Genomic DNA, 20,454 nt, shown 5'->3' with positions numbered 1-20,454 from the left:
ATCCTATCCTCATGCCAGGGCTGAAAGTTAGCTTTTATCTTCTCATATATAAAATGAGGAAGCTGAGGCTCAGTGAGATTGTGTAACTTGCACAAAGTCATGCAGTAAGTGGCCAAGATAAAGCTCAGTCTAAATGACATTTGAATGCAGAGCTATTTGGCTTTAAGTCCTATACAGGCATACCTTATTTTATTGTACTTTGCTTTATTATGCTTCGCAGATGTTGTGTTTCTTACAAATTGCAGGTTTGTGGCAACCATGCATCAAGCCAGTCTGTCAGAGCTGTTTTCTTCAACAGCCTTTGCTAACTTTGGGTCTCTGTGTCACATTTTGATTATTCTCACGATATTTCAAACTTCTTCATTATTATTATGTTTGTTATGGTGATCTGTGATCAGTGACATTACTATTGCAAAAAGATTGTGACTTGCTAACAGCTCAGATGATCGTTAGCAGTTTTTAACAATAAAGTATTTTTAAATAAAGGATTGTACATTATTTTTAGACATAGTGCTGTTGCACATTAATAGACTGCAGTATTGTAAACATAACTTTTATATGCACTGGGAAACCAAAAAATTTGTATGACTCACTTTGTGATACTTGCTTTATTGAGGTGATCTGGCACCAAACCTGCAATATCGCCAAGGTATGCCTGTAGTCGCTCTCCTGGATCACATGCAACTATGACATATACTTAAAGAGGTTTACTTAACCTTAGTTATTAAAAATCCAAATAAACAAAGCAAAATGACAGGGCCAGAAACCACAAATATTGTCACGTACAGGTTTGGAAGAATAATCTTAGAAGATGGGATTCCACAGGCCTCGTAAACCCACCTAGAAATGGGCACATGACGGCATTCTTCTCTTGGAAGATCTGCTCATTACTGTCATGTCTCATGAAGGTGGGCCAGGTCACTCATCTGGGGCCTGCAATTCGTTCCCCCTCTCCCCAGCCACGTCACTGTGTTCGTGGAGAGGAAATCCTGCTGTTGAAGCCTCAACCCCCTACTTGGCAGTGGACCTCTCTGATCCTTGTAGATTGTGCTCCCTCAGTGGGCTGGGCCAGCCAGCAGTCAGCTCATTTCAACTCTGTTCAAACTCATGGCCCTTCATTTTATGTGTCTTCCTGGTTTGGGTCAAAACCTGTCTATAGTTCAATATCCAACTGATTTTTCATACCAAGCCAGATACTTGTTCCTGACCCCTTTTAATCTGCTGTATCAATGTGCAGTAACACAAGTATGGAGAAAGATCATGACAGGGAAACCCAGAGCCCGATTCTTTCTGTTCTGCCCGCTTTTCCCCCAGGCTGCTTAATACATGGTAAGCATTTTTCCTTGCTATATCTTGGACCTTCTCTTTATCTCTACTGTATTTATTATTGTTAGAGCACTTCTAATCACCTCAGCCCTAAACTCAAATTAAAAATTTTAAATAACAGGAATTGTCACCACTGCTGCCACCATCACCAAACTTTTCCTTCCCCAGAGCAATTATGTTTGAGAAGAAAATCATTCCCTCTCATATGATTTTAGTTCTCTCCTTGTCTTTTCCTTTTTAATGGATCTTCCTGTTAATGTTATACTTAGAAACTTTATGAGAAACAAAATATAAGGTTTAACTTGGAAATTTTAGAGAAACAAAAGACCATGTGTTTGTTATTGTTAAACTTTTGTGAATTTTTATACTAACTCTTACTGTGGTGCATTAACACCATGTGTGCATGTGAGTGTGGGTTCATTACTGTTGTCTCAGGGAATATGGTAATGGGAGCAAACCTTTCGTGGCACGAACAGAGTGCTTGTCTCATGCTTAGCCCTTTGCATAGGTTGATTATCTCATTTAACCCTCATGACCCTCTGACATGAGTCCTATTATTATTCCTGGTTTACAGATAGGGAAACTAAATAAAGCTTAGGGACCATTAAAAATGTCTATAGGGTCACATAAGACACAAACCCAACCTTCCTGAGAACACAGCCCCTGGCCAGGTACCATCATAGCTGGAGCACAAAGGTAGAAACAACTCGGTTATTGGCAAGTACCACAGCACCGTGTCTGTCTACATTTTCAAAGGTAAATATGGGATGGAAACTTTCAACTTCAAATAATTTGGAGAGATTCAACTTTAACTCAGTCAAATGGGTATGTATGTATTATATCCTGTTAGTAGCAACGGTTAATTCTGGGTCTTATGACAGTTACACTGTTGACTGAGATGGATGCTGACTGATGGCTTTCACCCCGCCAACATCCACAGAAATACAACAGTCTTTGGGTAAACAAAAATGTTATTCTCTGGTTATACCTATCATCTGATAGAAATTATGAGACATGCTCTACTCAGACTTTTTGGAAAGTAAAGAAGAAAGTATATGTTTCTGTGTACTTTGTGATATATAGTCAGACCTAATTTATAAATTTCTCATGTTTTTGATCTATGGATCTTTTAAATGCAGACTTCTCTGGAAAAGTATCTCTAAATATAGTTTTTAGACAAATGCATCATATTTTCCCAATTATTTTAACATTGTGACTTGTAATAATTCTCTAAGGGAAAGGTATTCTTATTTTTTATTCATTTATTCATGCATCTGGCAATAATTTATTGAATGTTTACCAAATATCAAACTGGTGTCACTACTTAATAGCTGTGTGGTGCTCAAGATTCACTTTCTGGGGCTCACTTTTCATTTCTGTAAATTGTGACGAGAAAAATAATGCCTACCTCAAAGAGTTGTTTAAAGGTAAAATGAGGTAACCCATGTAAGTAACATAGAGAAGAGCTGGCATGTTGCAGTTGCGCCAAGTGTGTTAGCTGTTTTAGTGGTGAACTTGGAGAATGGGCATTAATAAATGTAAATTTTCGTCTCCAGAAGCACACATTTTGCCAGGAGAAACGGCTGTAAACAATAATCATAAAGCATTGTATTAGTTTCAACAGGAGATCTAGTTCAAGGTACAGTGATAGTGCAAGGCGCAAGTGGTTAACTGAGCTATGGGTCGTCAGGACTTCCTTCATAGAGGAGGTGACTCTGGAATGACATCTTAAAGGAGAAGTTTGAGGTTTGAGTAAATAAATAAGTAAGTGGGAGGAGACATTTAAGGCAAAACGCGCTAAGGTAGAAAATGGCTTGTCTCATTCCGATAACTGCAAGAAGTTCCATGCGGTCTAAGTGACAGATGGAGGATGGAGGATTCTTTGGTTATGTTTTTCAATTCTGGCTGTATATTAGATAACATGTAGGGCTTAAGGGATATATCCCCTAGGATTGTGTCCTTTACAGTTGTATTTTAGTAGGTGTGGAGCAGGGGCTCTCAATGTGGCCACATGTTTGAAGCTACTGGAGGACTTTCAAATGTACAGGTAGCAGGACCCCATGCCCAGGATTCTGATTTAAATAGTTTGGGTGGAGCCCAGACATTGAGGTTATTTAAATGATCCCCAGGTGATTCCCATCTCTTCATCATATAAATAGTGTCATTGCCTCTATAAATCAGTTATAAGATGGGCAGCTCAAATTGTGGTATTGTCTCACATTGGGGAAAATGTTATTTGCAGAAAAACTTTTAACAAGATGATTAGCATTTACTCTAGATTTTGAGAGTATTAGCCTGTGATATAAGCAAAAAGTTATGAGAGTAAATATGAATAGCATTTAGACTTATGTTCAGATAAAAAGAGCAAATGTCTGTTTTAAATTAATCTTTCTCAATGGTGCACATTCTAGGCACCGCAGTGGATTCTGGAGATAGATATATATGACCTAATGATTATTGGCTGTCTAGATTCTGTTAAACTTGGGCTATGAAGTCAGAGTGTCTTAATTTGAATCCTTGCTCTACCACTTACTAGCCAGGGCTGGAGAAATTACCTAATTCCTTTCCTTGGTTAAACAGTAGTACCTAATAATAGTATCTGTTGTAGGGGATTGTTGTGAAAATCAGATGAAAAATTCATGTAAAGTGTTTAGCACAATGCCTGGCACATTCCTTAGCTGTCTTTTCTTTCCTGGACTCTCTACTCTGTCTTCTTTTTTTTTTGCGGTACGCGGGCCTCTCACTGTTGTGGCCTCTCCCGTTGCGGAGCACAGGCTCTGGATGCGCAGGCCCAGCGACCATGGCTCACGGGCCCAGCCGCTCCGCGGCATGTGGGATCTTCCCGGACCGGGGCACGAACCCGTGTCCCCTGCATCGGCAGGCGGACTCTCAACCACTGCGCCACCAGGGAAGCCCTCTGCTCTGTCTTCTTAACACAGGGGGTCCCCTTCTTAACACAGAAGGCTCTGTTTGCCTTCCCTTTCCCTGTCCTCTGAAGGGCACTCAGAAAACTCATCTTGTTTGTTTGCTCTCTCTCAGAGATCACTGTCTTGTGTTCCTGGTGTCCAGAGTTTCATACATGTTGTCTAGTTATTTATTGTTTTATGCAGAATGGTAAGTCTAGTCCCTGTTATTCTATCTTACCTAGAAGTAGAAGTGATACATGTTTAAATAAATGACTTATTTGAACAGCCTAATACAACAACGTACGTTTAGGATTTTAGTTAGTACTTAACATTTGTAGTCTTTGAGGGGCATCAGTGCTAAAGAGGGTATCCGTGTAGTACAGTAGCATGGTCCATAACCACCATAGATCATTCACAGTATTAGATCAGGTGACAACACTGTCCTTTTGTAAACAGGCAGGAAATGTTTCTATTTCTAGCCTTCCAGTGACAAGTAACATTAAAAGTGTTCATTTTCATCCCAAATTAAATTCAGTGGTGAATACATTGAGTAGCTTGAAATGTTATTCTTCCTGTTACTACTATGGTGACCAGTATACTGAAAAATAAGGCAAAAATTTTTGAAGAAATTGCAGTTGCTTTTCCAGGGAAGTCCTCAGTGATAAGGATACATGTAGAGTAGCTTGGAGGATCTTATGGTTTAGATTGATAGTTAAATGTTATGTTGGTAGCTTAGGTCTTGATGCCCTCAGTTCCCCTCCCCTCCCCATTTTGGTTGAAATACTCCATGATGTTTTAAATTAAGATTTGATTTGCAAAACATAAGGTTGTGAATTGAAAGCAGCAAATGCTATTGAGCAGGTCAAAAGATGTGTTTCTAATAAATTAGTGGAAATAACACTCCAGCAACAAAGAGATATATCTAGATTTAATGTGCTTGAGTGTTTTATATACATACTGTATTGTAAATTCTGCGTCTTTGTTTTCTTTTTCTACTTAATATTTCAGGGACATCTTTCTGTGTCATATATCAGTTTTAAGAGTTACATAATATTTCAGTAATTTACTTAACCATATCTTGATATATATTTATTTTTTTGAACTTTTTGATATATTGAAAGGCTTTAATTAATAGACTTGTAAATTAAAAATTTCCCATTTATGAAACTAATTTTTAAACATTAAATTTCTAAAAATCATATTGCTGGGTAGGCATATTTTGAATTTTGAAATACTAATTACCTTCTAGAAAGGTTTATCAATTAAAATTCCCTCAAAACTTGAATTAGAGCACCTATTTCCCATTCTGGGTTTGTTATTGTTTTTAATCTTCATGAAGTTAATAGTCAAAAAGTGATAATTTAATGTGTTTATTTTTCAAATATTTATATACAGAACATAGTTGGTTTTCCTTAGATTGTTGACTATTACAGGTAATGTTGAAATTACTTTTTTTTCCCTGAAGTGATTAAAAATGATTTATCTCTATTGCAAAATGAAAGGTTTTATTTTTATTTCAGAGAATTTCAGGCATGAACTTACACCTGAGAGAGAGGGCTTTTATTCGTTTTATTCGAGGTTTTCTTTTTAGTGTTCAGTTGGGTTCAAGGAGCAGAGTCACAATTCTTGGAATGATAAGGCCATTAGCATTGCAGCCAGGTTAAAGTGACTTGGAGTGAAGTCTAGAAATCTCCCTCCTGTCTCCTCCTCTGTTTGAAACACTGCTCTGGGAATAGTTATTATTAAGAATGATGTAGACTTTCCCCCCCTCTTAGGCTTTATTTGTTTAATTATGAAATATCACTTAATAATTTATTATTGAATGTTTATCCTTGTTATTCTTGAAGATGGACCTTGGGGTGAAATGTCCTGGGATAGGGCTGTTAATTGACTTGATTAAGATGTCTTCTTATAGAGATGATGTGGCCTGTTTAGAACTCATCTTCCTGTCTCTTCATCAGCACATATGCCTAAGTATATACCTCCTTGGGTGTATAAGTTCTGGGGTTGGGCATATTTATTAATATGTCTGTTTACTTTCAGGGTTTCGTGCACCTGAAGTTGCCAGAGGAAATGTTATTTATAACCAACAGGCTGATGTTTATTCATTTGGTTTGCTACTCTATGATATTTTGACAACTGGAGGTAGAATAGCAGAGGGTTTGAAGTTCCCAAATGAGTTTGATGAATTGGCAATACAAGGAAAATTACCTGGTAAGTTTTATTTTATCTACAATAAAGATTATTATTATTTTTTAATAGTAGCAGCTTCATTTCCAAGTTATTTAATTGTAGTTGTATAGTAATTCATTTCACAGCTGAATACTTTTTTAGTGCATGAATATTCTTAAATTCTGTGACATATTAATAAAATCATATGAGAAAGATAGAAGTTATAGGGCTTCTTTTTAATATTCCAAATATTGATATATTTGGTATTATATTTAGAAGAATACTCAGAGAAGGAAATACTATTAGAACTCCAGGTTTAGTGACTTTTCTTCTTGTAAGGAGTTACTAAGTGTCCATTAGCTTGGGGTATTTTCATTTTCTTGGAGTGAAGTAATTTCTATGCAGGAATGGAAGCTTGAATTATTTACAATAATAATTTTTAGTAGTAAATATTAGTAAGAATTAGTAAATGAGTATTTAATGAGATCAAATCTCATTTTGAATGGTTGCCTCATGCTTTAAAGAAATTCTAGGGCTTTGTCATTCATTCCTTAACGCTTCAGTTCTCATTCTAAAGTATTCTTTTAAATATATTTAGTTGTTTCTCATATTTTCTGCTTTTCTTTTCATTTAAGAAAAGTTTTGAGTGTATACTATGTTACATCTGCAGGGAATACAGCTTTAACTATCTCCTTCTGGGGGACCTTTAAAGATTCCCAGCAGAAGGAAATCTATTATTACTCGACTAAACTTTGTGCACAATCTAGGTCGTCTCCCTCATTTTATCAGTTAGCTTTCCAGTGAAAGTTTTCAGGTCTGTATTCTATACCAATCAGAAAAATGGCATACCTCTTATAAAAAAAACAAATGTGCACAAAGTGACTGTGGGGGTAACATTGGATTAAATGGATTAAATGCCTGTCTACATTGAATATTAAAATAAAAAGTATTTGCAAAGAAGTCTATTATATGAACAAAAGTGTTTTCAAAGTCTATTTGAAATGAAGGTATGAAAGGAAAATCTATTTTTATTCAATTGGTATTTGTGTCTCTTTTTATACTGTAAAAATTAAGAACTCATTCTTGATGTCTCTAGTGGAGACAGTTAACAAAATTAGCTTTAAGAGTGATAAGTAGATTCATGATATATATGGGATTATAGAGATCAGTGGTTCCTTTGCAATGTCTGGACCTCTCATACACATTGAGAAGAAATAAAATAATTGTTCTGATTTGTCCAGTGTTTAAGCGTGATATGTTTTGTAATGTTTTAGATCCAGTTAAAGAATATGGTTGTGCCCCATGGCCTATGGTTGAGAAGTTAATTAAAAAATGTTTGAAAGAAAATCCTCAGGAAAGACCTACTTCTGCCCAGGTATTTGTGTAGTCAAAATGTATCAGTATTTTGTTCAGAACATCAAAAACTATATATGTAATATTCAAATATATATACTCAAACATATAAACACACACAGTTTAAAACAGTTATAAAGCAAAACTCCTCTATCCCGTCACTACCCCAGGCACAAAATAAAGGGCCAACACCCCAGAAATGCACATATGCCTCTTTCTGATTGCATCACCCTCTTTTCCCTATATGTAGCCAGTCTCCTGACTTTCATGATAATCATTGTTTATTTTTCTTTTTATGATTTTACTACCCAGTTTATAATTTATTTAAAATGGAATCATAGTCACGTGCTGTTCTGAGTTTTTTCAGTTGTTCTCCCAACATTATTTTGTAAGCTTCATTCATGTTGTTGAGCATAGCTATTGATTACTTTCCCTACTATTCCATTCCATTGTTTGAATGCACAACAATGTATTTACCCGTGATCATATCAGTGGGTATTGGTATTGTTTCTAGTTTTTTGCTATTATAAATAGTGCTGTTATGAGTGTGGTCGTACATGTCGCCTAGTGCAAATTGTATCAGAATTGCTTTGTGGTGTCTAACCAGGAGTTGAATTGCAGAATCATGGGATATGGGAATATCTAAATCATTTCTTGAAGAAGTTGTACCAGCTTAACAGTTCCATCATCTGTATATTAGGGTAGCTGTTTTTTTAATATATTCTCCCTAAACGTTGGAGTATCTGACTTCTTAATTTTTTCCAAATAGATTCAGTCTTGTGTATTGATTTACATTTTCCTAATTACTAATAAAGATGAGCATCTCTTTATATATTCATTGGTCACATATATGTTTCCTCTTCTGGAAAATGCCTGTTCATTATTTAGCCATTTTTCTATTGAGTTGTTTTTGTAAAAATAAAATTTAAAAAGCGCTTCTTTATACATTGTATACTAAAACTTTGTTGGTTATATATGTTGCACATTTCTTTTCCCAATTCATGGTTTGCATTTTTATTTCCTAAAGAGTGCCTTTTGATTAACAGATTTTCTTAATTTTAATAGAGATAAATTTAACAATACTTCTTTTTATCGTTATTAATTTTAGGGTTCTGTTTTAAAAGGTCCTTATCTCTCTCAGAGTCACAAAAATATTTACCTATGGTTTCTTCAAAATGTTTAAAAGTTTTGTTCTTAATAGTTAAGTTCTGAATGACATTTTTATCTAGATCCAATTTCCTTTTTTCCATATGGGTAACCAATTTTTCCAGCTTCATCTATGAAATTGTTTCTTCCTTTGTCTTCTACTGATCTTTTTATTTTCCATTTCCATTCTGTAATATACACTCAAAGATAAACACACACACATTCTCTTCCATTGGTCAATTTACCTGTTCTTCCTCTGGTACAATCCTGTCTTAATTCCTGAAGCTTTATAATAGTCTCTTTCCCCCCTTATTTTTATCTTTTAGGAATGCTTTAGCTGTTCTTCAGTCTAGTTTTTCCATATAAAATTTTAAATCATTTTGTCAACTTTTATGAAAAATTCTATTGTGCTTTGGATTAGACTTGCATTGAATCTGTAGACAATATCCTTATGATATATTGTCTCTCTATTCTTGAATATGGGTTATCGCTGTATTTAGGTCTTCTTTTTTTTTTTTTTTTTTTTTTTTTTTTTTTTTTTTTTTTTTTTTTTTTTTTTTTTTGCGGTACGCGGGCCTCTCACTGTTGTGGCCTCTCCCGCTGCGGAGCACAGGCTCCGGACGCGCAGGCTCAGCAGCCATGGCTCACGGGCCCAGCCGCTCCGCGGCATGTGGGATCTTCCCGGACCGGGACACGAACCCGTGTCCCCTACATCGGCAGGCGGACTCTCAACCACTGCGCCACCAGGGAAGCCCTATTTAGGTCTTCTTAAGTGTCTTTCAATAAAGTTTTATAATTTTGCATATAGGTCTTGCACATCTTTTTCTGGATTATCTTGCTATAAATTGCTTTACACTCAATTCCTGGCTTGAGATGTTTTTGAATCACCCAGGTGATGAGAATCTGGTCTACAAATCTTGAGAGCAAGCTTATTAATTAATAAACAGTTTCTCAGGGTTCTTTTGCTCTCTCCCCCTGTGTCTGTAAAGTCCTAATGCAACTTTTCTTATAAACCAGTGAGAGTGGGAATGTGGAGTGGCTTTATATCTGGTTCTCATTTATTCTAAATATGCAGTCCTTTTGGGATCCCAGTTTTATGGGAACAAGACCATTAACTACATTCTCCACTTTGGACAGGCCATAGGTTTAACTCTTTCCCACTGGCCTCACAAGGCACTAAAAACCGCACATCAATTTTGCTTCAATAGACAAATGCCTAAAGGGAAAATTGGGCTTCAGGGTTCATCTGACCTCTCTGGATTCTGTCTTTCATTAATATTTTGGCCTGAAAATTCTATATGGTGTTGTTAGATCTTTAATGTTTTTAAGAGATTAAAAAATAATTTCTTCAGCATTTTAAGTTGTATTCAGCTGGAAGTTTTGTCCAAATAACCTCTTCCACCATATTTTTGGAAACAGAACTCTTACTATGTTTTAAATGAAACAGATTTTAATAGATCAAAATAAGAGCTGTTTTTATGTTGTGGACTCTCAATTTTGTATAATAATTCATTGAAAAATTTTTGTTCAATTTTAAATTTCCTACTCAGAAATAGCTGAGGACATGTATACACTGCCTTTATCAAACATCATATAATCATCTTGACTAGTTGCCTTACTGGCTTTTTAATTTTGGTTGCTACCAGTGTTAATTACACAGACTTTAAAAAAAAATTATCAAAGCAAAATTTTCCAGAGCTTAATTATTATTTTACTTTTTCTTCTTTTAATTTTCAGTTATACTTCACCTGTATTTTACAGATTACATAACAATCTTGAGGTTTTTTTTTTAGCACATGACAGTTTTCAGAAACTTTCACATACCCATTTAGTCTTTAAAATACAGTGTGTACTAGGCAAGGTGGGTAAACTCATCACCTTTATCAGATGAGTCACTGGGAGAAATGGAGCTGTCTTGGAGCCTCGTGAGTGGCAGGTAAGTGGCTGTGACACGGGGCTCTAATTCCATTTTCCTGACCCCTGGTTCTGTTTCCTGACACTGGCTCTCTGCCGTCTCTTTAGTTCGTTAGTGCTTGAAGGAAAAATATAAAAACAGAATCTAGAGGTGATTTGTGAGTTTTGTTACCAAAATCAAAATGTCTTTTCCCTTCAACTGGTAGAAGGTGTATTCTATCGTGGGCCCTTCAACATGATGCGTCTCTGCGGTATGAAACTGAATGAAGAATAGTTCCTGACTGCTAAATTTCTGTTCATTTGGCACTTTTGAGATTTTCTTTTCAAGTTACAAAACATACCATATGTACAAAAGTGCGTATATCATGCATAGTTTAAAAATAAGTATTATCTTAATATCTATAGTTTGATTGTTAATCTTGTTGCTCTGAATGTGTCACAGTTTAAATAACAGATTTAGGTTTAGTGCTGTAACATTTAATACTACATTATGCATAATGATACGATCTTTCAAGAGAGCATATGTTAACCTGATGTGTGTTATTTTGTTAATTTTTAAACTTTCTCAGGTCTTTGACATTTTGAATTCAGCTGAGTTAATCTGTCTGATGAGGCGTATATCAATACCTAAAAACTTTACTGTTGAATGCATGGTTGCTATGAATCATAACAGCAAGAATGCAAGCATTTGGCTGGGCTGTGGGCACACTGACAAAGGACAGCTCTCCTTTCTTGACTTAAATACAGAAAGATACACTTCTGCGGTAAGTCCAAATACCATTTAAATTAGTGAAACTCCAGAAAACTCACTTTGCAAATTATTTTAAAGCATGAACCAATTGAAAATTATTTAGGGTACTCAGTGTGCAGGTGTGAAGCGTCCAGCTGGGGCCGGGGGAGGACTTGAAGAACCGGCATTTGGTTTTGGACACAGCTATCTGGGTTCAACCGCTGGGCAGAACCTTTTGTCAGGGGCCCAGCCAAGTACCAGGCCCGTGAGATTCCCGAGGGTGTCCATGACTTTCAAGTGGACTGCAGTGACTGGTTCTTTAAAAAAAAAAACAAAAACAAAAAAGTTACTTGAGAGGAAATAAAATAAGAGGTAATATAGGAGTGTTATTAAATTAGCTTCCTGTTAAAACAAGTGTATTCACATGAAATGAAGTAGTGTGTGTTTTATTTTAAAATCACAGTATATGTGTGTCTTAGGTCAGGAATGCTAGAAACACAGCCTGAAACAGAGAATCTTATATGAGTGATTCAAGGAGAGAGAAACTTTTAAGGAGGTATGGGAAGCCACATAGATCAGGGGAAGAAGCTTAGCAAAAATGTAGTGTCTGAGGAAGTCTAGCCTCAGTCTTTACCCACAAGAAACTCTGGAATGTGAATAACGGCGCAGATTTATCCCTTCACCAGGCAAGGGGTCCAATATTTCATTCCCACTTATCAGTCAGTCATCAGCTGCAATTTGTCCAAGGGTAGGGGTGGCATAACCTCCCAACCATTTCTTAACAAGCCAGCTCCCATGGGCTGAAGGTAGTGAAGGGTGCAGCTCTGAGCTCTTAGTAGCCAACACTCAGAGCAGCCGGGGGTGGGTGATAGAGGAGATCTGTGCATGGCTTCTGCAAGATGGATCAATAAATTATATTGGGAAATATAAGGTAAATTTCTAGACTTAAAAAAACCTTATATTTTGACTGTTGCCTTGAAAGAAATGTTGTACCTAAACATTATTCTTAAGGTTGAACAATCCTCTTATATTACTTTGATGGAGTGGGAAATGACACTGAGAAATAATTTTCAATTTTAAAATTTTAGTTTCAGGTGCATTCTAGGCAGGGTTTTTTTTTTGCCAGTTAACTCATTTATTGTTGAAAGTTAAATAAAATTGGCATTGTTTTAAAAATGAAAACCAAGAAAGTAAAAAGAGTTAAGTATGTGGATTACATAATATTTTCATTCTATGTAAGTTCTAGTCGCTTAAGTTAGAACCAAGTCCTTTAAAGCGTGTTTTCTTTTCTTAATAGGAAGTTACTGATAGTAGAATATTGTGCCTAGCCTTGGTGCATCTTCCTGTTGAAAAGGAAAGTTGGATTGTATCTGGAACACAGTCTGGCATGCTCCTCGTCATCAATACTGAAGATGAGAGAAAGAGGCACACTCTTGAAAAGATGACTGATTCTGTTACTTGCTTGTATTGCAATTCCTTTTCCAAGCAAAGGTAAGGTAGTGATTTTGACCATTGGGGGAAAATTACATATCTTTTAGATGACTTAATTGTGTGCAAAATTGTTACAGTATCAAGAAAGGTTGCTCATTTTTAACATTTTTCCATTGGTTGCATATATTAAAGGGAACTATAGGAGGCCACGAAGATATTTGCATTTTTCTGTATACAGATCAAGCTGAGACAGTTAAAAAATAGGTCAGTCATTTCTTCAGGCTTCCAGCCTTGCTCCTGGTTTTATCTCAACTATGGCTCTAACTCTTCACCACTCAGCACATCAGTTCATTTTTGTAGGGCCTCTTCAAAAATGAGTTCTCATTCATTCTTACTTTGAATACATGTATATCAATAAACTGTTAATGCCAGTCTAAAGCATATCACTTAACTAACTACCAAATTGGAAAAAAACTTCAGTAGATGAATTCAGAAGTTGTCAATAGTGAAATGGCTTAACCATTATCAGTCGAAAGGATTTTATCTCAGGAATTTATCGAAATGGCAGAATTTCAGGTGTAACAGGTTAGTTGCTGTAATATTTGGGGCAGTATGATTTCCAGGAGCCATTTAGATTATGCACCATATACTTCTCTGGTTTAAGTCAGTACTGGAAAAAAAGTATTAGAAAAATGTGAAGTCCAAGTTTTTGGTGGCTAAAATATAAACTCCACTGGCAATTTTGGAGTTGAAATTATTTGGATACTGTCAAATAAAAATTTCATCAGATGAAGTCAAATAGGCAAGGAAGAATTTATATTTAAGATTATTGCAATAAGGGAGAGGGATTGGACTCAGCTCTGCTGAAATAAAAGGTGGGAGATTTTTTAAACCCTATAGTGAGCTAGTGGAAAAGTACTGGAGGACATTGGGGGAGGGGGAGGGTCAGTGTGATTAGGTTATCTGTTTGCTGATTGTTGCTTATTGAAGTAGGCTCCTACCCTCCCACAAGGAATGGGAGAAGGGGTGCCATCCTTCCTGATGACATTTCAGAGAGGGCACCCAGATCCTTGAGAAAAGACATTCTTGAGTTGTAAAACTTGAAGAAGCTCTACATCTTAAATGGGCAGAGAAAGAAGTTGCAATGTAAGTATTCTCAAGTAAATGCTCTAAGGAAAAGGAGGTAGAGGCCAATAATCAGGAAGAAACCTATCTAAAGTTTAGTTAAGGTAGGTGGGATGTTAAGACCATCTTGGTCAATATAAGCATTATTTTTGTAACAATTTTGACATTTTTTCTTTTAGCAAGCAAAAAAATTTCCTTTTAGTGGGAACTGCTGATGGCAACCTAGCAATTTTTGAAGATAAAACAGTTAAGGTAAATGTTGAATGCATTCTGCATCAAAATTTAAGTTCTTTGTCTTATGTTTACTCATCACCACCTTCCTTCTAACTGATTATAAACTCCTTGAGATTCTGGATCATATATTCTGCTTTTTACCTTTCTATTGCTTCAGGAAGTGTTGAACACAGTACATTCTCTATAAGTACTTACTGATTAACTGTATATTTTATATGAATGAACCAAGGATGAATTGATAAATGAGATCTGCTTTATAAGGTTAGGGATGGAAATAATTCCATTTTTATATAAGTGAATTAGATAATTTCTTATAAATACATTGTGGAAAAAACAGGGGAAACAAGTTTTAAGTCTGGCTTGCTACCAACCTGTTCTTTCTTTTTTTTAACATATTTATTGGAGTATAATTGCTTTACAGTGGTGTGTTAGTTTCTGCTGTATAACAAAGTGAATCAGCTATATGTATACATACATCCCCATATCTCCTCCCTCTTGTGGCTCCCTCCCTCCCACCCTCCCTATCCCACCCCTCTAGGTGGACACAAAGCACTGAGCTGATCTCCCTGTGCTATGCAGCTGCTTCCCACTAGCTATCTATTTTACATTTGGTAGTGTATATATGTCAGTGCCACTCTCTCACTTCGTCCCAGCTTACCCTTCTCCCTCCCCGTGTCATCAAGTCCATTCTCTATGTCTGTATCTTTATTCCTGTCCTGCCCCTAGGTTCTTCACAACCATTTTTTTTTTAGACTCCATATATATGTGTTAGCCTACAGTATTTTTTTTTTCTTTCTGACTTACTTCACTCTGTATGACTGTCTCTAGATCCATCCACCTCGCTAAAAATAACTCAATTTCATTTCTTTTTATGGCTGAGTAATATTCCATTGTATATATGTGCCACATCTTCTTTATCCACTCATCTGTTGATGGACACCTAGGTTGCTTCCATGTCCTGGCTATTGTAAATAGTGCTGCAGTGAACATTGTGGTACATGACTCTTTTTGAATTATGGTTTTCTCAGGGTATATGCCCAGTAGTGGGATTGCTGGGTCATATGGTAGTTCTATTTTTAGTTTTTTAAGGAACCTCCATACTGTTCTCCATAGTGGCTGAATCAATTTACATTCCCACCAACAGTGCAGAAGGGTTCCCTTTTCTCCACACCCTCTCCAGCATTTACTGTTTGTAGATTTTTTTGACGATGGCTATTCTGACCAGTGTGAGGTGATATCTTATTGTAGTTTTGATTTGCATTTCTCTAATGATTAGTAATGTTAAGCATCCTTTCATGTGTTTGTTGGCAATCTTCTTTGGAGAAATGTCCATTTAGGTCTTCTGCCCATTTTTGGATTGGGTTGTTTGTTTTTTTTATATTGAGCTGCATGAGCTGCTTGTATATTTTGAAGATTAATCCTTTGTCAGTTGCTTCATTTCCAAATATTTTCTCCCATTCTAAGGGTTGTCTTTTCATTCTTGTTTATGGTTTTCTTTGCTGTGCAAAAGCCGTTAAGTTTCATTAGGTCCCATTTGTTTCCTTTTGTTTTTATTTCCATTTCTCTAGGTGGTTAACCTGTTCTTTAACCTTGAAGAAATCATGTGACTTTCTGTTATTAAGATTCACATTTATCATTAAAGAATTAATTTCTCCATCCATCATTCATCTGTGGTTCTATCTAGTCATTCAACATCCTACCCATTCATACTCTTTGTTATCAAAAAAGCTTATTATCTAATGAGAGACAAAGACGTAATTATAGTATAATCTCTAGGTTACTTCCTGTACAATTTTTGCATGGAGAAGTGAAGAGATTGGTTATAAGAATAACACATTGAATACCATTTGAATTAAATCCTGTTTTTATAAGTCCTTTGAAAAATGTATCCTGAATTTTTATTTTAATACCTCTAACCATTTAAGATGGGAAAGTAGTTTTTAGAAAGCTGAAATTTTACACTGTTTCATTCTGTGGCTACTCAATTTACTGAATGTGTTTTCTCTTTTTGGCAAAGTGTAAAGGAGCTGCTCCTTTGAAGACACTCAATATAGGAAATGTCAGCACTCCACTGATGTGTTTGAGTGAATCCATGAATTCAACCGAGAAAAACATTACGTGGGGAGGATGTGGTACAAAAGTTTTCTCATTTTCTGATGATTTCACCATTCAGAAACTGATTGAGACCAGGACAAATCAGCTGTAAGTTATTCTTATCTGTGCAACTCATTTACCATATTTTTCATTTTTATTCTTTATAATCAAGTCAGTAATGCTATTGATAATCCCAAAGATCTTTCAAAATGTGTACTTTATTTTTCTATTGTAAATTTAAATATTCATTATAGAACTTAGAAAGCAGAGGAACATTAAAAAATCACCCAGTCTAATCACATTTGGGATAAAATATGAAAACTCATAGTAATTTTAGTAGTATCTATCAGTCTAATTTTTTTAATTTTCATTATCTCTGTATCAAATTAAACATGGAATTTGAGAGGCAGCAACTCATTATTTTACTAAAGATATGGATTTAACACATGTATTTTGTATAGTTTTCTTTGTTCTTCCTTTTTTTTATTGAGGTATAGTTGATTTACAATATTATGTAAGTTCCAGGGGTACAACATAGTGATTCACAATTTTTAAAGTTTATATTCCATTTATAGTTATAAACTATTGGCTATATTCCCTGTGTTGCACTATATATCGTTATAGCTTATTTATTTTATACATAGTAGTTTGTACCTCTTAATCCCCTAACATTATCTTGGCCCTCCCCCCCTTCCCTATCCCAACTGGTAAACACTAGTTTGTTCTCTGTATCTGTGAGTCTGTTTCTATTTTGTTATATTCACTAGTTTGTTTTATTTTTTAGATTCTATGTAGAAGTGATATCAAAAAGTATTTGTTTTTCTTTTACTTATTTCACCTATCATAATAACCTCTAAGTCCATCCATGTTGTTGCAAATGGCAAAATTTCATTCTTTTTTATAGCTGGGTATTATTCTATTTTATATGTATATATACCACATCTTCTTTATCCATTCATCTGTTGATGGACACTTAGGTTGCTTCCATATCTTGGCTATTGTAAATAATGCTACTATGAATATTAAGGTGTGTGTATCTTTTCAAATTAGTGTTTTCATTTTTTTGGATAAATACCCAGGAGTGGAATTGCTGGGGCATATGGTAGTTCTATTTTTAGTTTTTTGAGAAACCTCCATACTGTTTCCCACAGTGGCTGCACCAATTTACATTCTCACCAACAGTGTATGAGGTTTCCCTTTTCTCCACATTCTTGCCAATATTTATTATTTGTGGTCTTTTTGATGAGAGCCATTCTGACAGGTGTGAGGTGATATCTCACTGTGGTTTTAATTTGTATTTCTCTGATGATTAATGATGTTGAGCATCTTTTCATGTGCCTGCAGACCATCTGTATGTCTTCTTTGGAAAAACGTCTGTTCAGGTCTTCTGCCCATTTTTTAATTGGGTTTTTTGTTTTTTCTGATGTTGAGTTATAGGAGCTGTCTATATATTATGGATATTAACCCCTTATCAATCGTATCATTTGCAAATATCTTCTTCCATTCAGTAGGTTGTCTTTTCATTTTGTTGATGGTTTCCTTTGCTGTACAAAAGCTTTTAAGTTTACTTAGGTCCCATTGTTTATTTTTGCTGTTATTTTCTTTGCTTTAGGAGACAGATCCCCCCAAAAAATTTTGTTACAATTTAAACCAAAGAGTGCTCAGCCTATGTTTTCTTCTAAGAGTTTTATGGTACCTAATCTTACATTTAAGTCTTTAATCCACTTTGAGTTTATTTTTGTATATGCGGTTAGAGAATCTTCTATATTTCATTCTTTTCCATGTAGCTGTTTTTCCTGTTTTTCCAGCACCACTTATTGAAGACACTGTCTTTTCTCCATTGTGCATTCTTGCCTTCTTTGTTGTAGATTAATTGAATATAAGTGGGTGGGTTTATTTCTGGTCTCTTATATTCCATTGATGTATGTGTTTGTTTTTGTGCCAGTACCATACTGTTTTGATTACTGTAGCTTGTAATATAGTCCGAAGTCAGGGAGTGTGATTCCTTAAGTTATGTTCTTTCTCAAGATTGTTTTGGCTATTCAGGTCTTTTGTATTTCCATACAAATTTTTAAAATTATTTGTTCTTGTTCTGTGAAAAATGCCATTGGTATTTTAATAGGGATTGCATTGAATATGTAGATTGCCTGGCGTAGTATGGTCGTTTTAACAATATTAATTCTTCCAATCCATGAACACGGTGTAGCTTTCCATCAGTTTGCGTCATCTTCAATTTCTTTCATCAGAGTCTTACAGTTTTCTGAGTACAGCTCTTTTATCTGCTGTAGTAGGTTTATTCCTTGTTATTTTATTCTTTTTGATGCAGTTGTTAATGGGATTGTTTCCTTAATTTCTCTTTCTGATTGTTTGTTGTTAGTGTATAGAAATGCAACAGATTTCTGTATCCTGCAACTTTAGTGAATTCATTGATGAGCTCTAGTAGTTTTCTGGTAGCAACTTCAGGATTTTCTATGTATAGTATCATGTCATCTGCAAACAGTGACAGTTTTACTTCTTCCTTTCCAGTTTGGATTCCTTTTATTTCTTTTTCTTGTCTGATAGCTGTGTCTACTTCCAGTATTATGTTGAATAAAAGTAGCGAGAGTGGGCATCCTTGTCTTGTTCCTGATCTTAGAGGGAACGCTTTCAGGTTTTCGCCATTGAGAATGATGTTAGCTATGTGCTTGTCATATATGACCTGTATTATGTTGAGATATGTTCCCTCTACGACTACTTTCTGTCAAGTTTTTATCATAAATGGATGTTGAATTTTGTCAAAAGCCTTTTCTGCCTCTATTGAGATGATCATATGATTTTTATTCTTCAGTTTGTTAATGTGGTGTATCACACTGATTGATTTGTGGATATTGAAAAATCCTTGCATTGCTGGGTTAAATCCTACTTGATAATGGTATATGATCATTTTAATGTATTGTTGGATTTGGTTTGCTAATATTTTGTTGAGGATTTTTGCATCTATGTTTATTAGTGATACTGGCCTGTAATTTTCTTTTTTATGTGTTTTCTTTGTCTGGTTTTTAGTATTGAGGTGATGCTGGCCTCATAGAATGAATTCAGGAGCATTCCTTCCTCTAATATTCTGAAATATTTTGAGAAGGATAGATGTTAAAACTCTTCTCTAAATGATTGGTAGAATTCATTTGTGGAGCTTTCTGGTCCTGGACTTTTGTTCACAAAGTATTCTATTCAGAATGGTTAGGAGATAATATGAAATAATTGCCAAATACTCTAGCCTGTTTCTTTTTCAAAATAGTGTTAATCCTTTATATGCATTAAGAGCTAACATAATAAGGTTATATTATATTTTGAAATACTAGAAAAATGAAATGACATTCTTTTCTTTCCCCCTAGGTTTTCTTATGCATCTTTCAGTGATTCCAACATCATAGCAGTGGTGGTAGACACGGCTCTTTATGTTGCTAAGAAAAATAGCCCATTTGTGGAAGTATGGGACAAGAAGACTGAAAAACTCTGTGAACTGATAGACTGTGTGCACTTTTTAAAGTAAATTATTTTTTTTTTAATTTTACTGTGAAAAGAATACTACATGAGACCTACCCAATCAACAAATTTTTAAGTGTACAATATGTTGTTGACTGTAGGTACAGTGTCATTGGTTCTTTATTTTATGCCTATAAGAGCTGTCCTTACACTTCATATTTCACAGAGAGAGGAAGTATGGCTTATTTTTCTTCCTTTCTACTTCTAAATGGAAAAATGTTAAAAAAAAAAATAAAAAACAACCCTCAGAAACAAAATTGTTAATGCTTCTCAGCACCATCTGTTGGTATCCAACAAATTTCATTTTTGAAAAAAAAATAGGCACATAATAGATATGGTTTCCTCAAGGTATTACAAAGAAAAAGTCACAAAACAATATAAAATATGGGTGAAAAAATGTACTGGATTGACCAGTGCACTAAGGAGGGAAGATCAAGATGCCAGACTGAGGCCGCAGTGCTCAGTCTGATACAGTGTGTCGGAGACTTCCCATCAAGCACA

At 35.3% G+C, this 20,454-nt stretch overlaps 1 protein-coding gene across 1 annotated transcript in view; it reads left to right on the top strand.

The window, feature by feature from the left end:
• Window positions 1-20,454, top strand: part of LRRK2 (leucine rich repeat kinase 2) — a 149,004-nt gene that overhangs the window by 124,918 nt on the left and 3,632 nt on the right. Inside the window, exons 42-48 of the mRNA XM_065887771.1 lie at window positions 6,276-6,446; window positions 7,679-7,779; window positions 11,387-11,581; window positions 12,845-13,038; window positions 14,283-14,355; window positions 16,355-16,539; window positions 19,804-19,956. Coding sequence (XP_065743843.1) covers window positions 6,276-6,446; window positions 7,679-7,779; window positions 11,387-11,581; window positions 12,845-13,038; window positions 14,283-14,355; window positions 16,355-16,539; window positions 19,804-19,956 — 1,072 coding nt within the window. The remainder of the gene's footprint in view (window positions 1-6,275; window positions 6,447-7,678; window positions 7,780-11,386; window positions 11,582-12,844; window positions 13,039-14,282; window positions 14,356-16,354; window positions 16,540-19,803; window positions 19,957-20,454) is intronic.

This window comes from Phocoena phocoena, chromosome 11 (assembly GCF_963924675.1).
Source record: "Phocoena phocoena chromosome 11, mPhoPho1.1, whole genome shotgun sequence".
NCBI classification, from domain to species: domain Eukaryota; kingdom Metazoa; phylum Chordata; class Mammalia; order Artiodactyla; family Phocoenidae; genus Phocoena; species Phocoena phocoena.
This window is presented reverse-complemented; position numbering and strand designations above follow the sequence as displayed.